Source organism: Pseudomassariella vexata (genome assembly GCF_002105095.1).
Source record: "Pseudomassariella vexata strain CBS 129021 chromosome Unknown BCR38scaffold_5, whole genome shotgun sequence".
NCBI lineage: Eukaryota > Fungi > Ascomycota > Sordariomycetes > Amphisphaeriales > Pseudomassariaceae > Pseudomassariella > Pseudomassariella vexata.
In genome coordinates, this window is record NW_024467960.1 from 216,058 (window position 1) to 234,247 (window position 18,190).

General features: G+C 52.2%; 6 protein-coding genes across 6 annotated transcripts; 4 read left to right on the plus strand and 2 right to left on the minus strand.

Moving 5' to 3' along the window:
• Positions 1-1,264: 1,264 nt before the first annotated feature.
• Positions 1,265-2,619, plus strand: BCR38DRAFT_339323 (velvet factor-domain-containing protein; the record flags this gene model as incomplete). The annotated part of the gene is made up of 3 exons (XM_040855693.1): positions 1,265-1,590; positions 1,678-2,253; positions 2,334-2,619. The coding sequence occupies 3 exons, from the start codon at positions 1,265-1,267 to the stop codon at positions 2,617-2,619; spliced, it is 1,188 nt and encodes a 395-aa protein (XP_040716778.1).
• Positions 2,620-4,904: 2,285 nt separating this feature from the next.
• Positions 4,905-5,383, plus strand: BCR38DRAFT_338766 (uncharacterized protein; the record flags this gene model as incomplete). Its single annotated transcript, XM_040855644.1, has 2 exons — positions 4,905-5,104; positions 5,194-5,383. The coding sequence occupies 2 exons, from the start codon at positions 4,905-4,907 to the stop codon at positions 5,381-5,383; spliced, it is 390 nt and encodes a 129-aa protein (XP_040716779.1).
• Positions 5,384-5,671: 288 nt separating this feature from the next.
• Positions 5,672-7,510, minus strand: BCR38DRAFT_166832 (Uroporphyrinogen decarboxylase). Its single transcript, XM_040853817.1, has 5 exons — positions 7,272-7,510; positions 7,174-7,215; positions 6,583-7,118; positions 6,137-6,530; positions 5,672-6,082 (listed from the first exon to the last, which is right to left on the minus strand). The coding sequence occupies exons 1-5, from the start codon at positions 7,330-7,332 to the stop codon at positions 6,009-6,011; spliced, it is 1,107 nt and encodes a 368-aa protein (XP_040716780.1). The 5' UTR covers positions 7,333-7,510; the 3' UTR covers positions 5,672-6,008.
• A 2,150-nt stretch (positions 7,511-9,660) lies between these two features.
• On the plus strand, positions 9,661-9,957 carry BCR38DRAFT_339689 (uncharacterized protein; the record flags this gene model as incomplete). Its single annotated transcript, XM_040855720.1, has 1 exon — positions 9,661-9,957. A coding segment is annotated over one exon (297 nt), but the record flags the coding sequence as incomplete, so codon positions are not given.
• Positions 9,958-11,229: 1,272 nt separating this feature from the next.
• Positions 11,230-14,356, plus strand: BCR38DRAFT_428445 (uncharacterized protein). Its single transcript, XM_040859896.1, has 5 exons — positions 11,230-11,894; positions 11,964-12,554; positions 12,606-13,859; positions 13,915-14,262; positions 14,316-14,356. Exons 1-4 carry the CDS (start codon positions 11,400-11,402, stop codon positions 14,017-14,019), a joined length of 2,445 nt encoding a protein of 814 aa, XP_040716782.1. The 5' UTR covers positions 11,230-11,399; the 3' UTR covers positions 14,020-14,262; positions 14,316-14,356.
• Positions 14,357-16,048: 1,692 nt separating this feature from the next.
• Positions 16,049-16,540, minus strand: BCR38DRAFT_407827 (uncharacterized protein; the record flags this gene model as incomplete). Its single annotated transcript, XM_040858208.1, has 1 exon — positions 16,049-16,540. One exon carries the CDS (start codon positions 16,538-16,540, stop codon positions 16,049-16,051), a length of 492 nt encoding a protein of 163 aa, XP_040716783.1.
• Between the last annotated feature and the right edge of the window lie 1,650 nt (positions 16,541-18,190).

The following is an 18,190-nucleotide window of genomic DNA, read 5'->3' on the forward strand; positions in this document are numbered from 1 at the left end:
GGATACTTAGATAGTGATGGAAGATCAATTCGACGTTAACACAAGATGAAGCTAGTCCAGCGCGTTACATGTCAACTTGTTTAGCGCATTGTCCCTGGGCCAGAGAGTTCAGTGGCTGACGAATATCATTATGCACGAGTTGATCTCCAGCGCTGATGTACAAATGTGCTCGTAGCTTCATGATTTGCCAACACCACACACAAGCCAGAGACCCAAGAAGATCCAGAGGCTGTGCCGTACTTTTGGGATTCCCATCTCGGCCGTCTCCAACCCCGTCTCAAGCTCGAATTCGACCTAGAGCGGCAAGGGTACCCCCCAGTTCCAGGAGAAGGCGGCCCCACATGTACCCTTTCACGGTCACGCCAGTCGTGGTCTCCACCCCACCACACTGATAACCCCAGCACCCTGTACCAGAAGCTACCCAGAGTTCGACGGATGGTCGGTGCCTTCTAAATAAAGTTGCGCCACTCCCAACTTCGACCTCAACTGCCTCCAAGCCCTCACGTAAGGTGACCCTCTAGGCCCTCGACCCAGGAAAGCAGGAAGCACAACCAGCCCCATCGCATCGCGTGGACCGTCACCACGCCATCTGTCCCTGAATCTGAACAAATTTAATGGTCCAGCTGCCTCCGCTACCACTGGATTTCTACGTGAAGACGCCATCGCGAATCTCTCACGGCTGTCAAAACCCCCCCTCGCCAATAGGCAGTGGCCGCCAAGTCATTGTCTTGCATCCAGCACGTGGCTGCGAGGTCTGACTTTTGCGGAACTCGCCCAAAAACTGGAGACTACCATTCTAAGACATCTTAGACAAACAAAGCCCTCCCTTTCTTTCGCAGGGTTAGACGCCATTGCTCCCTCGGCATCCGTACTATCAATCGCTTTTCAAGGTACACACATTTCCAGCGCCACGGAAAGAAAAACGTCTGAAACCGTAAGCCATCGCGACTTGTAGACGAGAGCCGTGGTAACAGGCGCCTACTTACACCAAGAGCCGTTGCTTTGCCATCACCAACAGGAAGAGCGGAGATTACCTGGTCAAGGCTACATCAGTTTCGAGACAAGCATGAATCAACCACTCCCATATCCTGGGCCACCTGGTCATCTTCCTCCTACCCATCCCAACCATCATCCTATGGCATCGGAAATGGTCGGGCCTCCGCCGCATATGGGAGGTCAATATCCTCATCCACATGCTCACCCTGGTCCTCCGCACTCACAGTCGGTGTCTTACTACTCAGACGCCCGCGCCGCAGTACCGTCCATGGCTTCTAGCCAAAATCCGCTTCCACCGATTGGCACTCTCAGAACAGACATACCGCCAGAGAATGGTGTGACCACGCCATCCGCGAGTTCCCTACCCCCAAGTGGCAAGGAGATCAAGGATATTACCGAACTGCCGCCCCATGACCCTCCCAAGGAAGTCACAGGCTCCGACGGCAACAGGGTGTACAAGCTAGAAGTCACCCAGCAGCCTGTGCGCGCGAGGATGTGTGGGTTTGGTGACAAGGACCGACGTCCCATCACACCGCCGCCTTGTGTTCGGCTCGCCGTGGTCGACAAGGAGACTGGAAACGAAATCGACTTCAAGTATGTCACCGCCTTCCCCGTAGCCTCGCCTTCCCAAAAAAAGAAAAAAAAGAAAAAAAAAGGGAATTTGTGCTGACTAGATCTTAGCTCTGTCGACCATCAACTCTATGTTCTGACGGTGGATCTGTGGTCGTACGATGGGACCAAAGAGGTGAACCTCGTCAAGCACTCATCAAACTCGCCCTCGATATCCGCCTCACAACACCAGTCGTTCCGGGAGCTGGAGCAAGCACCGTACAACCCCCAGAGCCAAATGGGCCGTGCCCCACCGCCAGGTACACCCTACCAGCAACAAATGCCTGGTTATTCTCATGATTTCCACGGCCAGAGTAAGTCAAGAAGCCACGTAGTAGCCGAAGATCCATTGCCTAATCCCACACACTCATTAGACGGATACAACGGAAGCTATCATTCCATGGGATCGTACCAGCCAGCATATCAGCCAATGGGCCAGTCCATGGGTCAGTTTGGAGGCCGCTACCCGCAGGAAGTTGGACCTTCGCGTTTGGGAAACCTCCAGGCGCAACAGGCGAACGGCATGTACACGCGCAATCTCATCGGAAACCTGGCCACCAGTGCCTCGAGACTTACAGACGACAACGAGAAGATTGGTATTTGGTTTATTTTGCAGGATCTAAGTGTGAGAACCGAAGGCTTCTTCAGGTAAGCTGCCGTGTCATCCCGCGTTCGTGGAAGTGGGTGTATGTGTGTGCGTGTGTTGTTGGTCTAACTCGACATGGCAGACTGCGATTCTCTTATACGGCTCTCGGAATTCCGGGGACCTCGACCAACGGACAGACCAGCGACAACCTCAAGATGAATAAGACCAAGGCCAAGATCCTTGCGCAGTGTTTCAGCGATGTCTTCCAGGTCTACTCGGCGAAGAAATTCCCCGGAGTGTGTGAGAGCACGGCATTAAGCAAGACGTTCGCAAACCAAGGAATCAAGATACCGATTAGGAAAGAAGGCGATCCTGCTAGAGGGAGAAGAGGCCAGGATGACGACGATGGAGAGGACGAGGAAGAATAATATATGGCCCGCATTGGACGCACGAGTTGTTTTCGCATTCCTACAGCCTTGTTGTGCGGAGGTTGCCGGAGGCCTGTGGACTTGAACGCATTGGCTGGCGACTGTGCGTCACTGGTAGACGACGGCTTTCATTACTTTAAAGTATGGCTCAGGCAACATTGATTGCACTATATGGCAAGAACATAAATCAGGGCGGGCCATCTGGCAACAGTCTTAGGACTTTTTTTTTTCTTAGACCAGCTGCTGAGACTCAAATCCAGGATCCAATAGCGGGAATAAGTATTTGTATCAACTATGAACAGTGATCCAACATATGGAACATCATAATCAATCGAAACTAATAGGGCTCTTGGACCAAGATGTTCGATTTCCATCAAATATGGGGACATTATAAATTCGCGATGGTGCAGACCTGCACTATTGTGCATCTGCTTGATCGTTATAGGTCAAAAGTAGGGGAGGCGTGCGGCTCTGCGACAGCTCGGGTCCCTCCGGTTCTCGTATGAAACTAGTGGGATATCACAGACCTCAGACAGGGATTCAGATGCACGTCACCTGGACCGAGACACCGAGACGCAGCACGCATCATTGCTTGTCTTGCTTTGAACAAACTATGCCAGCTCAGTGTCAACGCAAAGAACGTGCCCGTCGTCTCCAAGCGGTGAGGCGTGCCAAGTCGTACCGTACGGTTGCTAACCCCACCAACCAAATCGATCTGCCCAGGAAGACATCCAGAAGCGCTTTACTAATATATGTGGATAAGCATGGCCAAGCTTCTGGTGACGACGAGCTCTGTGGCGTCTGACTCGCCGCACCATGAACTGCTGTCAACAAAATAGAGTTTTAATTCTCATGAACTCTGATCCGTGGCGTAGCGTTGAAGGCCGGCGTCGGCGCCGAGGAAACTGAGTTCCAGCAATATATGCGAAGATTTATTTGGCAGGATAGCTGCCTGGTAATGTGATCATGGGAATGTCGGGGCCGATGAGCAAAGCATGACAAATTCGGGGCTTGGCTTCCGGCCTTGGAGCTCTGGCTGTTGTTGCGAGGCTCGGGTGAGTCTCCCCAAGAGTGAGGATGGATGGAGAGACGTGGAGAGGTTTGATCGCAACGTGACGGTTTGGCCAGTACGTCCCAGGGCTCCGGATTCGGGTCGGTTGTGACACTAGACGTCGACTACAGACAGGGCAATTATTGTCGCTGGATATGGACAGCTCGAGTGCGTGGTACCAAATATGAAACCACCTGCTGAAGTAGGTATAGTTTGAAGGTGGTGGTATTTGACATGGCTGCCCTCCAGTTTCGAGTATAGTCTTTAACATGCTCGTTTTGCGAATGCTTCTTGTAATGCTGAACGACATGAGGTGACCTCATCGGACGGTCACCAGCTTCTCGTGTAGGCTGTTGTCAATGTCGCTCAGCCAGAATCAAATGTCCGAGTTGGCTTGTTACGTGGTTATCCAAGTTTTACTGCCAGTCGCAGCAGATTCGTAGACACGTTGTAGTCAGTACCGGTTCGTCGAGAGCCCAACAAGACGGTAAGCTTGAACACTGTCTCGAACAAAACAATAACGGCCCTCTCATAGGGTCGGTCAGGCCAGGCGCCAAGAATGATACCATCAATCAATCAGATCGCGATGCTAGCTAAAGCCCTAGCGCTGCGATGCAGTGCTACCAGTGTTTTCATTACGTCTTCGTTACTAAATTTGTTCCAGAATGCGATATGGGGTTGGTGCGTTCTGGGGTTTTCGACATTTGTGGAGCGCATGTCGCGAGGGTCGGAAAGACAGTGAAATGCACAAATCCATGTGTTCAAGATTTTCTTCCCAAGGCTGTTGGTCTGGGCAGGAAATTTCTATTCACCGTGTGATCGATCTAAGTTGTTGTATTGGTGTTGTGACACTGCTTGGCGTTGTCGCCCGGTTTTTCTTTCCTCGTGCGCAATCAAATCCGAGTAGTCGCCCGGGAGGTTTGACTCTATAGAAATTGTACGGGGAGAAACACTATTTAATCTGTTTTCGGGTTGTTTGGTATTGTTCCAAGTTTCTCTTGCTATTTTCTGGGTTACCAGTTTGCCAATTGTCCAATATTTCAAGTTTCACGCGGGACTCGTACCTGCTACTTGTATCCTGCCAAATCGTCATAGGCTGGAAGTCGAGCACAATCCATCTCGAGCTGCGAAGCCCCACGATCGTCGCATCTACTTGCGAAAGGTCCACGCAGTATCCAAAAACTTGCGACTGAACTCCGTCCAATTTATCCATCCTTATTAGCCGCCCATCATTATGACAGGAAACTTGACCTCGACCGGCCGCGGAGGCGCTGGCAACATCAGTGATATCTCCAACTCACCACGCATCCAGCCCCAGGACCTTGTCACACCCACTCTCAAGACCTCAGTCGTCACCACTGGCCGCGGCGGCTCAGGCAACATGGCCAAGAACACCGACCCGGTCGAGACGAGAGCGCGCCAGGACGTAACTCCGTGCGTCGTCGCCATTTCCTTCTTCCCCTTCATCACTTCCAATACAATATCCCCCCCTACAACTAGCACGGCTGACCTCATAATGCCAGTGTCACTCGCAGAACAAGTGAAAATGTGACCCACGTTGGCCGGGGAGGAGCCGGCAACGTCCTCAGTCCCGAGGACTCGGAGAAGGCCAGAAATACGGGCGAACACTCGGTCGACGAAGAGCCCAAGAAGAGCGCGGACCATAGTCTGGCCGCCAAGGGGAAGGGGTGGCTCTTTGGCAAGAAGGCATAGGATGCCCTTGTCGCCAAGCCGCACTCTTTTTGGCAAAAAAGAAAATGGTTAGCTAACATGGCGGCTCGAGAGCGGTCTGTCTAAAGGGGGTTGGAGGTATTCAAAGGTTTTCTATGTTTATATACCATTCCACTTGCTCATGAGAGCTTGGAGTTCAGGTCGGGGGGCCAGGGTCAGGATTCTCGCCGGATTAGGACGAGCTTTCTCACGATAGCAGCTCAGGAACGAATGGCATGTCAATTCCAGAAGCAAAAGTACGACAGGCGACATTGTGATTGGCTCTGGCGCAAAGTGATAATTCAATGGGCCGACATCTTTGCTTTCCGGTGTTGACCAAAATCGCTATTTCCGTGGGGAGCTAGGATATCATTGGCTGGGAGCCAAATATGACAGGGCAACCGAGTCCTGTAGTATTGCGTTCGTCCGAGCCTTGAAATAACTCCGAGTGACGGGATTGCTAATGTCACTTCGTTTCTAGACAGGTCGATATTCACAGTCTCTACAAGAGCCTAGCAGGGCAAGATCACGTTGGCGAGGTGCTGTGAATCTCCTATTGGCAGGGCTACAGGTAGGGGAATCTATGCGTTATAGACCTAGATATTCGACGGGCTACCTCTTTGAAACTTCACGCTTCAGACAATCGCTTCACCTCTGACAAGTAAAACTTGAGATCGTCGGGCTTCATAAATGGCGTAACTCCTAAAAGGGGCATTTCAGTAACAATGATACATCCAAAGGGAACAAAACACATACCGTGGCCGAGATTTCCGATCCAACCCTTCTTCCCGTCTCCATGGAAGCCCTTCACCATATGCTCGACTGTCTCCGTTATGGAAGCATGCGAGCCGTACAGGATACCCGGATCTGCGTTACCCTGGAACACAATAGGCCGGTCTCCTCGGATTTTGACGGCTTCTGCGGGGTCCACCAGCCAGTCCAGACCAACAACTTCATAGCCTAGGTTGCAGATGGAGTCCAGGGACTGGTTAGCACCCTTGGCGAAGACGATCATGGGTACGGGATCCAGTCCCATTTCCTTGAGCTTCGGGGGAAGGTGCTTGGAGATGTAAGCAAGATAGGGCTCGCTGAAATACTTGTATGTCGACGGGGACAACTCTCCCGCCCAGGAATCAAATACTTGTATCATCTTGGGAAAAGTGGTCAGCATATGCAGCGACTTGTACATCTGCTTTGCTTACCTGAGCACCAGCTTTAACCTGCAAAGCCAAATGCTCGACACAGACCTCGGATATCTTTTGCAGCAGGGCCTTTGCGGCATCTGGGTAGAGGTATATCCACTTCTTGCTCTCCTTGAAAATCTTGGTGCCGCCGCCCTCAACCATGTAGCACAACAATGTCCATGGTGCGCCGCAAAAGCCAATCAGGGGGACACGACCCTTCAGCTTCTTCCTCGTCATGGTAATGGCCTTGTATACGTAGTCGAGCTCCGCAGCGACGTCGACTCTCTTCTGCATGACCTGTTCGTATTGGCCGTCATCGGGGGATTTCAATGGGTTCGGGAAGTGCGGACCCAGCTTGTCCACCATCTCTACGATCATTCCCATTGCCTGCGGTATAACGAGGATATCGGAAAAGATGATGGCGGCGTCGAGGAGCCCTTCGAAACGCTCAATAGGTTGGAGAGTGAGAGTCGAGGAGACCTCGGGGTCACGGCAACATTCGAAGAAGTCTCGCTTGCCTTTGGCTTCGTGGTACTCAGGAAGGTAACGACCAGCTTTTTGACTTCAGCTTTGTTTATAATGGACATGGCGCAAATATATCGCACTCACCCTGTCGCATGATCCATATTGGAGTTCGTTCCACATCTTGGCCTGACCCAGTAAGTCAGCATCATTTCCGGGCATTGGAGAGCCCGAGACTTATTCACCCCAAGCTGTTCTCAGGATGAGATCATTTTTCAATGGCTCGAATTCCTCAAGCTGGGTCATGATGACGTTCAGGCGAGTCGCAGACCAAATACGCGCAAAAGGAAAATAATTGCGCAAGGTCAGATTGTTGAGTCTTGACAGCAAACACTTAAAGTTGCCATTGACCCCTCCAAGCTCGATTTGATTGACGACAGCACTTTGAGCAGAAGGTCCCACCAAGGTGGGATGGATACAGATACTTCCGGTAACTAACTATTGCTGTCTTAGGTAAATGGCAGCGTTCTGTGTTGCTGAAGCTCGCGTGCAAGGACCACGGAGAGCACCGGCCGCAGTGGCAGCTCGCCACCAGTTACCGAATCAACAGCTTCCAATTTGTGCAAGGTCTAGTCTGATGAAAGTCAATTCTTTTCGGTCAGATAACTAACCACCACCTTGCCCAACTGCTTGCGAGGCCTTTCGATCTGTACCAGCCTTTCATTCGTCCAATTGTGATGATATAGCTCAGCAAGTCGTTTCGCACTTGATTGAGGAGGACGGCCTGTCCTATCCCCCAAAGCCGCCGCTCGCTCGCGCCTCACGCCCATGTCTATTCCGCAGTCCTCACAATGCGCTAGAGTCCTCAATCGTCGACTACGTCCACAGTGTGACGCTGTTTGGATACCTGAAAGCGCCCTATCTGCCGTTCTTGAGCACTACTGCTCCATCTCACGAGTGGCCTGCCGCAATGGCTCGTCCCTCCCGGGGCCCATGGAGAATCGGAGACGGCTAGGGAAACGGCATATGGGGGAGCTCAATTTTGGCCAGACACATTCTTCAGCGCCGATATGGGAGCTTTGCAATGCTGTAGACCTGTCCAAATGGCAATGGCAGCCTCCAACAAAACCTAGCACGCGCCTAGCAAGCCGAACCGCCGCCGGGAAACAAGGTCTTTGGGAAACTGTTCTGGATTGGCTGGCCTCTGGGACGAACAGTCAAGATAAAGAATCACAGCCGAACAACGGGGTTGCACATACACCTTCGCTGGATTTAGGAAACCCCTCAATGGTCAGCGTTGCAAAAGAAGCAAGCCTCGCCTCAGCCCGTTCAATGCCTGAGAGGAAACTGGATATCGAGAATGGCGTGGCCCGTGTTATTGAGGATGGTCTGGATGCATTGCTCCGCGATGCTTCACTCGATGTGACATTAGCAGAACCAACCCACTTCCTCAGTTTTTGCAACAGCTTGGAAGGATTATTTGCCCGGGGGCAGTTCGTTGACCGTGCAGTCTGTGTCATTATTGAAGGCCTTGCTGACGGCTTGACGCGCTTTGTGCCAGAGTTGCATCGCGCATCGAATCAGGAGGTAGACCTCGCCGCTGAACTTGCAGTCAAGTTGAAGCTCGAGATGTACGTCGCCGCCCTGAATGGTGTCTCCACATTTGAAGCCAGCGACGCCTCAGCCTTCAATCATCTACTGCGGTCGACACTGCTTCGCAGTACGGCAGCGCTTGGTCTCAATAATCTGCGCATATTCCGTAGGATCGTGGTATCTATTCCCAATGAACACATCAATTCTCTGGCCCCGGAGATCCTGGTCAACCTGGACGCCTTTTTTCTGGCATTGGGCCAGCATCGCAAGCGACATGGCAGTTTGATTCGACAGGTTAATAAAATGGCTGGTATATTGCAAAAATTCAGTCCGAATAAGCACGCAGCCATCTTTGAAGGTGCTGCTCGGCGGTTGATAAAACTTGACGCGCCCCCCAACCCGCACGCCAGGCTTATGCGGTTCTCTTGGCTGCAGGTACTTGCGAGATTGCCCGAAGTCAATTACGATTTCTTGAAGGACACCATTCTTCAAGTGGAAAAGGACTGGGAATCTGGTTCTTTCACTACAGGTGAAATTTGCCAGATATTTGTGGCAAGACTGAATAACCGTGGCTTGCTGCAGGACGTGGGCAGAGTATATCAAAATCTGCGCTGGGCGCTCGAAAGTCAAGTCTATACGCGGCTCACCTCGGTGCTTTGGAAGACTGGCCAAGCCAACCAAATCAAGCATCTTTGCCAATTCTTGCACAGCCTGCGTCGCGATCAGGACATAGTACAAGTGCTTCGAGTCCTACGAAGGATCGTGAAGCATGAAGCTTCTCCGTTGGCCAACCTTGCCGTTGGTCTTGGGCATCCGGAATTGGCTCTGAACATTCAACTCTGGTATAGACGCGACAATACTATTACAAAAAGCTTCTGGGACTCGGCAACAGCCAAGCATTCCTTGAAGGCATTGACAAGCACGAAAACGCTCGCGTCTCAGAAGCTACTCCACGCGCTGAGGGTCTTTCACAAAAAGCCAAGATCACATGCCATCCGATCGAAAAGGCTGCATGAAGAACTGATCAAGACGAAGAAAGCTGCGATAGCATTTGCACAGGCGCCATACATCTCCAACAGGACGGCGCTCGCACGACTGGAGCATTGTGTAAAATTCTACCAAAGCCATCAGGTGGCAGTTCCACCGCAGGTTCTTCGTTCACTTTTATGGATCATTACAAGGGACCTCGAAGCAGGGAGGCCAGGACGAACCAGTCGGTTGCGATGGTTCATGAGCCTACTACTCAAAGAAGCGGGCCCTGCGACGACTTTGAAAGTTGGTCTGGCCTTGAAGAAGTGGAGGGCTGCTGTATTTACAAGACTAAAGAACCAAAGGTAACCGCTACCCAACCGTGCGTTCGGATGCAAGTGGGATGATCCACGGCTGTCGAGATGAGAATTTCAGGGCCCAAGTGTAGACGCGTAGCAGGATAGCGAAGCTGTTCCTGTACATAAGCACTTAAAAATACTTACCAAAGAATGCAAGCATTCGTGCACGGCAGACTAGGAGCATGCTAGGTTGTGCCGTGGTTGGCTAGCGCACAAGCGGCTTCGCTAGGGAGAAGGCTGGCCGGCGTGTGATTGGTAAGGCAGCTTACATGCATGGGCAAGAAGGGGACCACATTGCGTCGTGCTACGGGGGACAGCAGTCGGATCTCTCGACACTCGAACCCCCTCCCCCTACGTCGACCATCCACCTCTCAAAAGCCTCGATCTGTGCCTTGCCTTATCTCGATACGGCATGTTGAGGATGCTCGGTTCTTCCAGCCAACCCCGACAAAGTTCCGCGCCACCTAGGTCTCTGTTCTGCCGCATGCTGCATCTAAAAGAACAATTGCACCCGTAAAATACGCCGGCTCGCAAGCCGTGGCGACGGCATAACCGACGTCGCTCGTGTTTTCCGCAAATAAGGCCGAGGAAGCATGAAGCAGTAGGACGCCGTTGAGGTTCATTTTTTGGAGACGACATGGAAAAGCAGAGCGGGCTGCCGTTGCAGTTGGTGAGAGACAGAGAGAACGAGAGGCCCTTGGGGTCTCTCGATAAGGGGCGACACTGGCTGTGTGCCCGACATGCGAGATGTCACTTGCTGCATTAATACTCAGGGTACGCAAAATGGAAGCTGGGCCCCCAGTTGCCCCAGTACCCCGCGCAGATGCTGCACCGCAGTGTAGTGCACCGCGCTGTGGTCACCTCTCACCTCGGCCCCTCTCCTCTCCCCCATCCCACAGGCCAGAGGATAATTTTAGAGCGTATTGCTCTGATCCGACAGACGTATGATGGATATATAAATGGATCGATCCAACATGCAACGGGTCGATGTCTGACGTCGACAGGTTCCAGAGGTGCATGGCTTTTTGGTGTCGGTTGCCAAAGACAGGCAGGTATATAAGACTGAGAAGCCGGACACAAACATGCCCGCCGAATCTTGCAGCCCGTCCGCCACACCTTCCACAATTTTACGTGCGTATCTCTTGTTTTAGCAGCCAGCAGCCAGCGGCCTGGGACGTGCAAATAAATTGGGGCCCACGTCGCCTATCTCCAGCAACCTGGTAACTGGGCGTGGGATCTGGCATGAAATGTGAGCAAATGGGCCTATGAAAATCCATGGACCTCGGCCAGGCGTCGTCGGTGCAGATTCTAGCAGGCTTCCAGGCGGCTACCATTTCCACTGCGACTGCGACTGCGACTGCGACCGCGATCCCCGACGATTTCTACCAGGCACGGCAACGGTATTCCGCCGCCGCCGGCGTCGACGCCGCCGCCACCTCCACCATCACCACCATGAGCCAACCGGATCCAGGGGCCGGTGCGGCAGCCGGATTGAAGCCCATTCGGCGTCGCAATCGCATGATCAACTCATGCCTCGAGTGCCGGAAGCGCAAGCTTAAATGCAGCAAAACGTCGCCCTCGTGTGTGAATTGCCTCAAGGCCGCCCGAGACTGCCTCTACATCGGGCCCCGGCTCGACGAGGCTAGCCAACTGCGACTTGCCGAGATCAAGGAGAAACAGGGGTCATTAGAGCGCCAGCTCGAGCGCGATGTCGCCAAGTCCACCACGATCAAGGGCTCCATGCAGCAGCGCATCTTGGCCGACGAGGTCGAGTATGATGAAGACGATGAGCGGGATCTGGAAACGACGCCCCTTGTGGCCTTGGATTTGACCTATGAGGATGATGCTGACGGCGCGGATGAAATGATTGATTTGGGCATCCAGATTGGGAAGATGCGCATCACCGAAAGGATAGGCGGGCTCAGCCGACCGCGCATCTCGGAAGAGGTATGTTTGATCGCTCTGCAATAGACACAGGTTCACATGGCGCCTAACTCTAACACGTCTAAATCAAAGTTATCAGCTGGTCTTTCAGGGCCAGGCCGTCCGCCAGGCCCCGCAAATCCGGGGTATGGGGGCCCGCCCCCGCGTGGGCCATCTCCGGGCATGGGACTTCCGCCCGGACTCGACAACATGTCAGATGGAGGGGCGTCGGATATGTCCATCCCCGACTTTCTAAAACCGAGCGTGCAGTATATCGCTCCCACGAGCGGCTTCTTCTTTGGTCAAGTCGTAGATCAGCCTTCCATTCTTGGCTTCCTGCCGCATAGAGCGGCCGCCGATCGATTCATGAGACAATACTTCGTGTCGGTCCATCCGATAGCCCCATGCACTCATCGCTCGTCTCTGGAGTCGACGTACGCTTCATTTTGGGAAGACATCAACGCAAATTACGAACCGCGACCATCGTCTCAGGCCATTATCTTCGCTGCCATGTTCAGCGGGGCCTTAGCCATGGATGACGGCGACATCTTCCGCGAAACGGGAGGTTATGCGAAGGCCAACTGGTTGGCCTGTCTCAAATTGGGTACCGAAACGGCCTTGGGCAAAGCAAATTTCCTGAGGACTACCAAAGTAGAGACGATGCAAGCATTTATTATGTACATGGTAAGTGTTTTGCTTTGTTTCTTTGCATTTAGCACGGCTAACAACCGAAAGCTCCCTTTATGCAGAGCTGAAGTTTCCAGAGCCCATTCAGTCCTCGTTGGGGCGGCGGTGAGGATGGCCGAATGCATGGGTTTGCATCGCGATGGCGAGGCCTACGGCTTGACTCCGCTAGAAACCCACGTGCGCCGGCTGATATGGCACCAGCTGTGCTTCTTGGACATTCGCACTTGCGAAGCCCAGGGTCCCAAGCCCGTGATCCGGAGAGACGACTACGACACCAAGCTCCCGCTCAACTGCAACGAGGAAGACCTCACACATGCCATCGTACCTCCCGAAGCGGCCGAGTATTGGACCACGAGCACGCTACCTCTGATCCGGTTCGAGATCAACGAGATGATGCGGACCATCTGGCTGGACCGGCGGCGGCTCGAAAGCCACAAGACGTCGCTGACGGCGGTGCTGACCAAGATCGAGCACTTCCGCCGCCGCATGTCGGAGAAATATGACCACCTCCTCGACGTGTCGCAGCCGCTCCAGCGCTACGCAAAGTGCGTCATGTACCTACTCACCTATCGCCTGCACGTCATGGTACTGCACCCTTACCACTCGAACGCCGCGACCCCGATGCCGCCCCGTCTCAGCTCCCTTCTCATCACCTCGGGCATCATGATTGTCGAGCTCGCCATCCAACTCGAGACGAACCCCGTTTTTCAGAACTGGGCTTGGTATTTGGGGGCTTACTTCCAGTACCAGATTGCGCTTCTCCTGGCCACCGAGGTCTACTTCCGTCCTCAGTCCCGCGACGCGGACCGCATATGGGCTTGTCTGGATTATGTCTTTGGCCTCGACCGCAGGCTCCCTCCTGAAGCCAAGGCGATGCATCTCCTCTCCGAGATCCAGGGCAAGACGGCTGTGTACATGCGCATGCGCAAGATGCGCGGGCCGACTAACATCTCGAGAGCCCAGCCGGCGCAAAACGCAGTGGCGGGTACGGGCGGTGGTAGCAGTAGTAGGGGGGCGTCACAACCCCCACACCCTCCCCTGCCACCGCCGCCGGGAGGCATGCACGCTGCTAATGAACACACTTCCCCCGTTCAGCCCGGCATCCCCGTGATTCCACCCCCTGCCATGGTGTTTGCGGGTGTATCGGATGGCCAGGCATTATGGAGTTTCCCGCCCAACCAGCACGAAAGCCCCGGGAGCAGCGACACGTCGAGTATAGAGCATAGTCAGTCGTTGACCGGTGGTACCATGGGCGGCGCGATGGCGGCTCAGGTTGGAAATATTATGGATACGATTGACTGGGTGAGTAAATGTCTCTGCTTCTTGTAAATGCTGGTTGTTAATATTGTCTACTAAGGATACCATCAACGCCCTATTCCCCAATGACCCCCAGACGGGCGGGCTTAGCATACAGGGATATCACGATCCAACGAATTTCGGAGTTCTGGATTGGGGTGCATGAAAGGGAATTGCTTTGAGCTTCGTCACTTGATATGTCTTCCCAGCGCCGTTGTTTCTCTTGTTTATTATTGTCATATAAAGAAGGGTTGCCGAAGCAATTCGGGGTCTATGTATCTAGTATGTTTATAAGGACCCAAGAATTGGATCCGAGACGGCTTTTCATATATTGAAGATCTGTAACATACCTGCTGTAGTGAACCAGTGCATTTGCCGTGGGGTCGAGATCAGACGGCCAATCGAGCGTGTTAGTATATCCAAATCCCTACCATATGATGCCGTTGCTGAACAGTTTTACAGCGTTAAATTAAGACGAAAAGGTCTATTCGGTGCATCGGTACAGTGCAGACGCCGATGGACTCGTCGATGAATTGCACTGTTGAGAATGGAGAAAAGTAATACTTTCCAACCCGACGCAAGCGAGCTGGTGGCCGTACAATCGCGTCATGGTACATGGATAACATCACTTTTCAAAAGCATTGACTTCAAGTTGATTTGAGGTCACAGAGGATGGTTCTGAGAAGGTGAGACACTGATTTGGCATGGCCTTGATTCCTATGGGAGACCTTGCGACTCCATCTCGGCGTCTCCAGAGCTTACGGAAGCTAGCGGGAAGGCAGATACACCGCTTGTTCAGGCGGATGTAGTCAGTGGACAGCACGTCGAACAGTTGCGGCGGTGGCGACTACTAGATTAATTTTGCCACGCTGCCATGCCGCAGACGGCTATCTACGTGATTCACCGATGTAAACAAGAGATGTGCTCAAGCCTTTTTCCGAAGGAACCGACTGGTAACGCCGATTTCGCCGTGGCCACCATGCTGATGTTGCTTGAGACCACGACCAACCGCGCGGGTCGTGTCTGTCGGCAATCCCAAGTTGAGCAGCAGGTAGAGTTACTCCAAGGAAACAACACGTTCAAAGACCTGGTTCTATTCCTCCCATATCCCTTTGAGCTTCAGCCAGACGAATTGGAGGTCTTCGTAGAAGCAGAAAAGGGCAAAGACGCCATCAAAGCCCTCTGATACTACAAGCGCAAACACGTCTGCCGAGTTGCGCTGGCGGCCACTTGGCTTTGCCGCTTATGTCACAATGAAATACTCACTCCAACTCGATGTCCTTGAGTTTGGAAGTCTCGGTCGCTGTCTCCGTCTCGACAGCGTCTGGACCGAGTCTCGTGAGGACATCTTGGAGGATTTTGGTAAACTGGCGGTGTCCCCATGGATAAAAGTCGGTGGCATCTGGCTTGGTATTTTCAAACCAGTCTGGACGTCTTGATACAGTCGGTCAACGGCAAGTTAATGGGTTTAGCTTGAGACTGCTCTGCCTGCTCGGCCAGCTTCCGTGCCTTTCGCTTGGGTCGCTGAGACGCTGGTGGGACTGGCATCTTGGTAATTGGATCAACCGGTGCAGTTTTTCTGGTCTTCCTGGCCTGTGATTGGTAGTCGCATGCCTTCGCAGCAAGGCATTTGCATCTTCTTCACACTGCCGGTAGCTGCTCAAGAGAAAACGGTTGCACCGCTTGTGTGCCAGTTACTCGAGGGATTTGATATCTCAGTAATTAAGCAAAGTCACCAAGTGTGGTCAGAACATGACAAAGATAAATCAAATAGAGGTGGTGGGGGAGTTCAAAGATATTCATGTATGAAGCCACAGGCTAGCAGGTCGTGCCCATTTGACTCGAGCACTTTACGAAACGCGTGAACCTTTGACATGAAAGTAGACTTTACCTGCAATGTTTATCTAGAGCTTCTAATGGCGCCGCTATCAGCTTCTCGTTGGCTGAGAAATCGAAGGGAGTTCTCGTTGTAGTCCTTGTCCACCGCACACCTTAAACGTCTAAGTGGCCTCCTGGAGTGGTCAAAAGACCAACAAATGGCGGCCGGAAATTCCACAGACGGTATTAAAACCCATCAGTACTGACGATCCGATGATATTATTCTATATTGCACACCATTAGACTCAGGGTCGAGAAATCAACATAAGACAAGAGGCAACTTACGCCTTCCCACAGCCGATCCCAATCAACACCGACTAGCCAAAGCACCACAGTCTACTTCTATAACATTTATCCCATGATACCCTTGATTCATGGTCTACACTTGCTTTTCTGCACTTCCGGCAGAGTGCTGTCGGTGTAGTGTTAGTGATTTGGTTCGCGCTCCCGCAAGAACCAAAGCGTCTCTTGTCCCTCAGCACCTGTAAGCATTTGTTGTATTTGGGATGTCCGCGCCAGAGGACCTCATCACACTCTTTGCAGATGCTGGCTATTCTCTCCGAGTAGCACATGCCCATGGTTTCCTTTCTTAGAGAGGAGTAAAATAGTGGCCATGCATAACTAGGTTGATTACTCCCTCTTATAGGAGGCTCTGTGGCTGCTCTGGTTAAGTGCCTCGTTGTGACAAAGGCGATTTCGATAACAATGGGCTTTTGGCAAATGGTATTTGTCAGTATACTCGCCCAGGGCGAGGCACACATAGTTCTTTGTTTGAAGGCGCATGCACCAGGTGTCTCGAGCATGTGCATGTTAGTAAGTATTGAAGTAGCTCATGTCGATAAGGTTGTGAGAACCGAGCCTTTATTTACCAAACATGGAATCCCCCATTTGTAGTCACGGCCTCCCATTCTTTCCAGTAAAAATCAAGAGCTGTACTTCCACGCAGCGTCCATGTTCTCAACACCCCTCCACCCTTTCAGCATAATAAAACCTAGTAACCGCTATTATACTCAGCCTGTTCCTCCACAGACTCCTCACCACTCCCCCAGGCATTGGTGGCAGCGTCGTTATCGCCTCCCTCGCCACCTCCGCCCCGCTCTCCCCGTAGTCCTTGACAACCCCGAACACCTTACCCCTTTCCCTCTTAATTTCCAGGCCAACCGGCACCGAAAATCCACACTCGCTCGGTTCAGACCGCGCAGAAACTCCGTCTCGTTGCCCGGGTTAAAGGAGTAGTCCCTGTGATCACGTGAAAAGAACACCATGGCGCGCTCGTTTGCCGCCGCTGCCATGGCGTAACGCTAGTAATAGCCCCAATGAACACCTTTTCCACCAGAATACTACATGTTCATTTACACATAGCTGAACTGCTACTAGGGGTAGCCTTAGGGGTCTATGTTACATGTGTAATGGTTAGTTGCTGAGTAGATAGTTTTATGGAAAGAGAAGGAAGAGAACAGAGGTCGATGAGGAGAAGGATTCATTCTTACATTTGCAGTCTCGGTCTTGAGCTTCTTTCTATCACTGCTCACGCCAGAGCCGGCCGGCCATTTTTCTTTCACAGCTTTCGGCATTGCCAAGATATTTGTTGCAGGTATAGAGGTGTCTGAGCAAGTAATGTTCAGTTCTTTGCGGTCCAAATAAAGTATTGAGGCCGAACGGACTAACGAAGGCCAACGCAAGCGATGTCAAACTGAGTGGATCCTCATGTATTTCCCGCGCTGGAACCGTCTCCATAAGTCCTATGATAATGTCAGAAGTATGTTAAGTCGCACTACAGAGCCGAATCCATAATTGACTGAAGAGCCGGAAGATTGTCCGGTAAGGTGGACGGGGTATTGAGGACAGGAGATTGGGACGCAAATTGGCAGTAGGCCAGAGAAAATGCCTAGATGTATGACTTTGTTCTAGGACTTCATTCACTTTATGCCTGCTTGCGGTCTTTATTGTACCCATCAGCTCTTTACGCAAGGCCGTGCTATGTGCAAGCCTCGCCCGGTATACGTAGTCAGGTAGCTGTTGATCGGGTTAGACGTGACCTTGTATCAAACGAGTGAAACCACGATTTGTAGTAATTTCTCTTTATTATTCAATGCCAACACTATGAACAGCACAGGGAGCTAGCCCCCTGGGTAGATAGACATGACTTTCAGCTCTTCATCTTCACTGACTTTCTTCCTCCCTTCTTCTCAACGTCAGGATATCATCTCCTCCCCCCTTCACATCAATTACAACATCCACAGTAATCTCGGACTTCAAATCTCGTCCCTCTTTCAGCGAAGCACTTCATCCATACTTCCACAACAACAAAACGTCTGGTATCATACAAAAGACCGTGCTAGAATAGAGAACAGAATTCGGGGGCCAGATGAATATCGTGTCTCTAGAATTTGAACCGAGACTGAGAGGCGGTAAGAGGCTGTATGTGAACAAGGAAAGGCACAAGAATAAAAATAAGA